Below are 5,338 nucleotides of genomic sequence, written 5' to 3'. Positions count from 1 at the left end.
ACAATATGTGAAATGTAACATCTGTTTAAAATATCTAGCTGTTTACCATTTAATATTAAATCTGATTTATTTATGACTTTTGGGCTGTCATACTCCTTTAGTAGTAGATCTTCTTTACGTCTTTCTACTGATCTAATAAAGTTTTTTTTGTCCAACGTAATTTTACATCTAGTAATAGTTTGCTGTGTAATCCAGGAATGACTTTCCCACTCTTCCTTCATTCCTTTAGATAAAGCCATTCCTGTTCAATAAATGATATGTCGATATAAGAAACTTATATGTACATTTCATATATATACATGTGTGTGTGTATGTGTCGATATAATGAAATTATAGATTTAATATATAGATAGCTAGATAAATATGTGTGTGGATGTAGTAAACTTGAATATACATTTAATATATATATATATAGGTATGTGAATATAATAAATCGATATGCAAGTATAATATATGGAAACGTATTGCATCAGTGAATAATCGTATGCAATTTATTCAATCGCAAATAAAGCTTTAGTATGTTGATTATATTGTTTATGGTTCTTCCAAAACTACATCTTTTGTCTCTCTTCCATGTAAAAACATTTAATGATTTCAACACTAAGTATTGGTGCAATAATGAACTATGCTGTCTTAAAATCTGTGGTTTAGGTAATACACAACTTGTGTGTTGGCTGTATATAGAAGCATTACAAGACACAGAAAGTATTTTTTTATTCAAGAACTTATTAAATACAACACAATTTTTCACCTTCTAAATGAAATTAATTTTTTTATATCTGGATTAGACTTTGTTTCAGTGTATTTTTATTATTCACGTCATAAAGTATCCTACTACAAAACTAAGCTCTTAGTTCGGTGTGACAGGAAACGTAAAGTAAACTAACTATAGGTTACCAGACTGCCTGAAGAAACTTTCTTGTTCACGCGATTGTTTGCTACTCTTGAGATAGTATTAAGTATTAACTTAATTACGTCTCCCTGTTTCTTCATGTTAATCATTGATTTGTTTGGGTTATTACAATAACACTTACATAAATTAATGTCCTTTTTCTGTCTATTCATGTTGATCATGAGTTTGAGCTTTCGCTACAACATTTATCGTATTGATAAACTGTGCTATTTATCCATACCAACAATAGCTTTAAACAATCACAATGACATTTATTTTATTTAATGACATCTATGAAGTTCCACCGATCACAATTAATTTAACTAAGTTAGTAACGTGTTTTGTTTTTTTTATCCACGTTAGTCATAGAATTAAGTTATCACGATGACATTTATCTGATTTGGTAAGTTTGATTTTTTTCTCTACGTCAATCTTAGAATTGAGTTATCACGACAAGATTTATTTAATTTAGTAAGTTTGATTCTTTTTCCACATCGTTTACAAAACAGAGCTATCACAATTACAGGTATCTAACTGAAAATATCTTTATTCGGTTGTAAGTTAATGTTATTATGATATTTAACTTCATAATTCAGAAATTGTCATAATAATAAAGATACCCTTGACTATCGTTAAATATCACTTCATTAACTTTCACATTTTACACTCCCTAATCACTTATATTTACTCCCTTTTTTTTCTGATTCATAACTTTTTATCTTAAATTATCTCTTAATTTCTTTGATTTCCGTAATTTTTCATATTGTCATATTCAAGTAACTCATAAATGTTACATCCTCAATATAACATTCAATATCCCTGGAATACATAGGTTTCTATTGGCACATTTGTAATATAAAGAAAACTGTCTCATCAAGAAAAGCATTGTTGTTTCTGCTTGTTGAATTCGATGGAAAAAATGTAACCTTTGTCACGTCTTTGTTGTCCAGTTTTAGCCATCAGTAACGTGTTGGTGAACATGTTTATCACTGCTGAGCTTCTTTTGAAAATGAAGAAGAAAAACCTAATCAAATCATTTGATGTCTTATCTTAAGCTAATAACGATCGCAGTTTCTATATAAATGAAACTACTGGTTAATATACTGAGTCTACAGCTAAATCAAAGCGACTCATAAGTGTAAGCTGTTATTAAGTCATCAAATAACTTTTGCCCATTGAATTTTCTCGTTTATCTGTAATATACATTAGTTTCTCCTCTATTACTTATAGACGTAAATACTCATCACAGTTAAACGTATGGGACCCACTAACTTATTCGGTAATCTACAGATGTAAGTATGTTGTCCCTAGTGTGTCCCTGCATGAAATACACTGACCACCAGAAGCACGTGAAGTATATAATTATAGAAGTAATGTCTAGAGCTTGTTTAAAGAAATCGTTAATTAAGATTTTCAGTTAGAGAAAGTAAGATCCAATTGGAATGACCCACGAGTATATATAAACCCACTTAGATAGATCAGAAGGCATTACATTACTGATCACTGTAGTTCCTGTGTAGCGGTCGAACAGAGAATTCGTTCCTCTCATTTTTAACGTCAACGACACCCTGAATTAGCAGCAGCTAAGTGAGTACTGACAACATATTGTTATTGTTGTAAAGAAAATATACGAAAATGTGTAACACAAAATAATCTCTCGAAGGCTTTACAAGTTCGCAGAAAGTATTTTGCCTCTATGTATCTGCTGACAGTCCACATGCAGAATGAAATTGTTTACTCATTCTAGATTTAAAATATGAAACATTGACGTCGACAGCAAAGACAACTTAAGATTTAATGTTGTTCTTATAGATCAAATTATTTTAATTCGTTTTGAAAATTATATGTTTCTACCCTTGATTGACTCCAGCAATGTTTATGTTAGCTTTTAAGTACGTGTAGTAGTATGAATTTGTTTTCCTTACTGTAGAATGCTTTTTCTTTTCTTTTTTAACTAAAAGTTCAATATTTTCTTCAGTATCTTATAAAAAGTAGTATGTCTCTATTATTTTATAGATGGTAATGACTTCCTCACAGAATCTTGTCGTTTTGTTCGTGGCGGCGCTAGTGTTGATTCATGCTGTCTCTGTCCTATCAACACTGCCTGAAAAACGAAGTTTCGCTGCTCTAGGTTGTATGGGAATTTACGATAAGGCTAAATTTGCACGTTTGAGTCGAGTCTGTGAAGAATGCTATAATGTATACAGAGAACCTTTCATTGCAAAAGAATGCAGGTAACTTAACACTGTCCGTCTCAAACTTACTAAAACATTGAATCTGTGCATCTGATTTAAAAATGTGCTTCGGTTTGATTTCAAGAAGTAACTTATATGAAACATTGTTTCTACTGATTATATACCAGTGAAACTTTAACTAAAAGAGAAAAAATAGAAATAACATGACTGAACTTACTACTGAAACGAATTTGTTTCAGTAAGAAGAAAGTAGTTTGAAAAACAAACAAAAATTAAGCTTCAACAATTACGTTTTAACTTAACAGAAGTTAAACTACAATACTTACGTCTTAACTTAAAATATGTTAAGCTTCAACACTTGAGAGATAGGTTAATAAAGGTGAAGCTTCAACAGTTACGTTTGTACTTGTATTTTTTTTCAGTTTTAACTGTGCTCTGATTGAACGTTTGAAATCATTATTGTTTGTTCAGTATTCGCCTGGAATGGCCAGGTGGTTAAGGCACTCGACTTGCAATCTGAGAATCGCGGGTTCGAATACCCGTCACACCAAACAGGCTCGCCCCTTTAGCCATAGGGGCATTATAATGTTACGGTCAATCCCACTATTCATTTGTAAAAGAGTAGCCCACTAGGTGGTGATGAGTGGTGATGACTAACTGCCTTCCTTCTAGTCTCGCATTGCTAAATTCTTTCTAAATTTCGCGCATAGCCACACGAGGGTTATATGCGCTAGACAGTGTAAGACTAGAGGGGAGGAAGCTAGTCATCACCACCTATCGCCAACTACTGTCACATCATAACACCCCCACGGCTGAAAGGGCGAGCACGTTTGGTGTGATAGGGATTCGAACCCGAAGAAATTTTGGTATTTAGTATGAGCTTAGTTCTGTTAACATTCCAACAGACACATTGATTATAATTTTACTTGAAATGTTTAGGATACAAATAGACTCAGAATCAAAATTATAAAGAAAATTATTGATTATTTGATATTTTTAAGCGATTATAAATATATCAAAATGTTAATTCGATTAGAAAACTATACTCGATCAATTGACCCCTTTTCTTTGTTCTAAATAATTCAAAGTATTTGTGTTTGTTTTAACTTAATTTTCTAGGATTAATCGTTTACTTTTCTCTGTTTTTAGCATTTCTTTCTTCTTTTTATAATATTTAACTCCAAAAGTACTAACTACTAAGTACTAATTGTTCAGATCAGAATTTCCTGTAAATTATTATTCTTGTCACATTTTATTATTAGATCCAACTGTTTCAAGAATGACATGTTCAACGACTGCCTCAAAGTCCTCCTCATGAATAACGAAGAAGACGATCTTTTGCAAATGGCAAATGCTGTTTACGGCAAACGTAAGTGACGTCACATGGTGACGTCTGACTTGGCCTGATTCTCGCTCGGTGTTTCTAATTGATGGGTTGCTTTTGAAAGAAGAAAATCTTCCTGTTAGTCTTTTTTGTTTGTTTGTTTTTCTTACGTTACTGCAACGTTACTACATCTTACTAGTCTTTGTAATAGAACAGTTGTATTTACATACTAAAATCTTAGACAAAGAATATAGATATATAGAAAAATGTAAACTAATTGCACATTGTCGATGATAAAAATCGGTGTGCGATTGGTGCTTTCGCCTTTTAAACATTTCTAGTTAGATTCAATAAAGTGTAGGGAGTTTGAACATATATCTGTATTCGTCAATTTATTTGTTTTCGTGTTACAAACTCAGATATTTAGAGTCAGACACAGAATCTTTATCAACATGTTAAAAAACTGTTACATGCATAACACATCTAGATACAGTATCTTCTTTAATAATAATACTTGTTAAACAAGAGGAGTTTCCTAATAGTAGCGGGCTGTAATTAGATCCCAAATCGGTCGATAGATGGGGCAACAAACTAAAAGTTTATACAAAGCAAACTGTCTTAGGCGGAATCGCATGGGTCCGAGTAAAATTTCTGGCTTAAGCAGGTTTTCCGGTTCAGACAGTGAACATAAATTTTCTTAATTATACTTAATTATTAAGCAGAACATTATACTTGCTTGACTCAAGGGAAGTAAGACGTTTGTGAATAAAGTTATTATACTGTTTATGTTATATTTATTAGAATAAGAAGAAAAATAGACATTCAAAATATACACAAGTACAGAAAATCTTAATCATATTTATTTGAAGAAAGTGTCCAGTTTCAATTGTTTTGTTTTTTTTTAATAGGCCTTCACATGCGGTTAAA

The 5,338-nt window shown here is 31.6% G+C and overlaps 1 protein-coding gene across 1 annotated transcript; it reads left to right on the top strand.

Annotated features, from left to right (window-relative positions):
- Window positions 1-2,348: 2,348 nt before the first annotated feature.
- Window positions 2,349-4,767, top strand: LOC143248369 (crustacean hyperglycemic hormone-like). The gene is made up of 3 exons (XM_076496732.1): window positions 2,349-2,479; window positions 2,909-3,126; window positions 4,350-4,767. The coding sequence occupies exons 2-3, from the start codon at window positions 2,909-2,911 to the stop codon at window positions 4,462-4,464; spliced, it is 333 nt and encodes a 110-aa protein (XP_076352847.1). The 5' UTR covers window positions 2,349-2,479; the 3' UTR covers window positions 4,465-4,767.
- Window positions 4,768-5,338: the final 571 nt, after the last annotated feature.

Source organism: Tachypleus tridentatus, chromosome 4 (genome assembly GCF_004210375.1).
Source record: "Tachypleus tridentatus isolate NWPU-2018 chromosome 4, ASM421037v1, whole genome shotgun sequence".
Classification (NCBI taxonomy): domain Eukaryota; kingdom Metazoa; phylum Arthropoda; class Merostomata; order Xiphosura; family Limulidae; genus Tachypleus; species Tachypleus tridentatus.
Note: the sequence above shows the minus strand (reverse complement) of the source record. Positions and strands in the feature narration are given on the sequence as shown.

Coding starts and splice junctions, on each gene's coding strand:
- LOC143248369 (XM_076496732.1), top strand. CDS start 2,909: ATGGTAATGACTTCCTCACAGAATCTTGTCGTTTTGTTCGTGGCGGCG. Junction 3,127..4,349: donor TTCATTGCAAAAGAATGCAG/GTAACTTAACAC, acceptor TTTTATTATTAG/ATCCAACTGTTTCAAGAATG.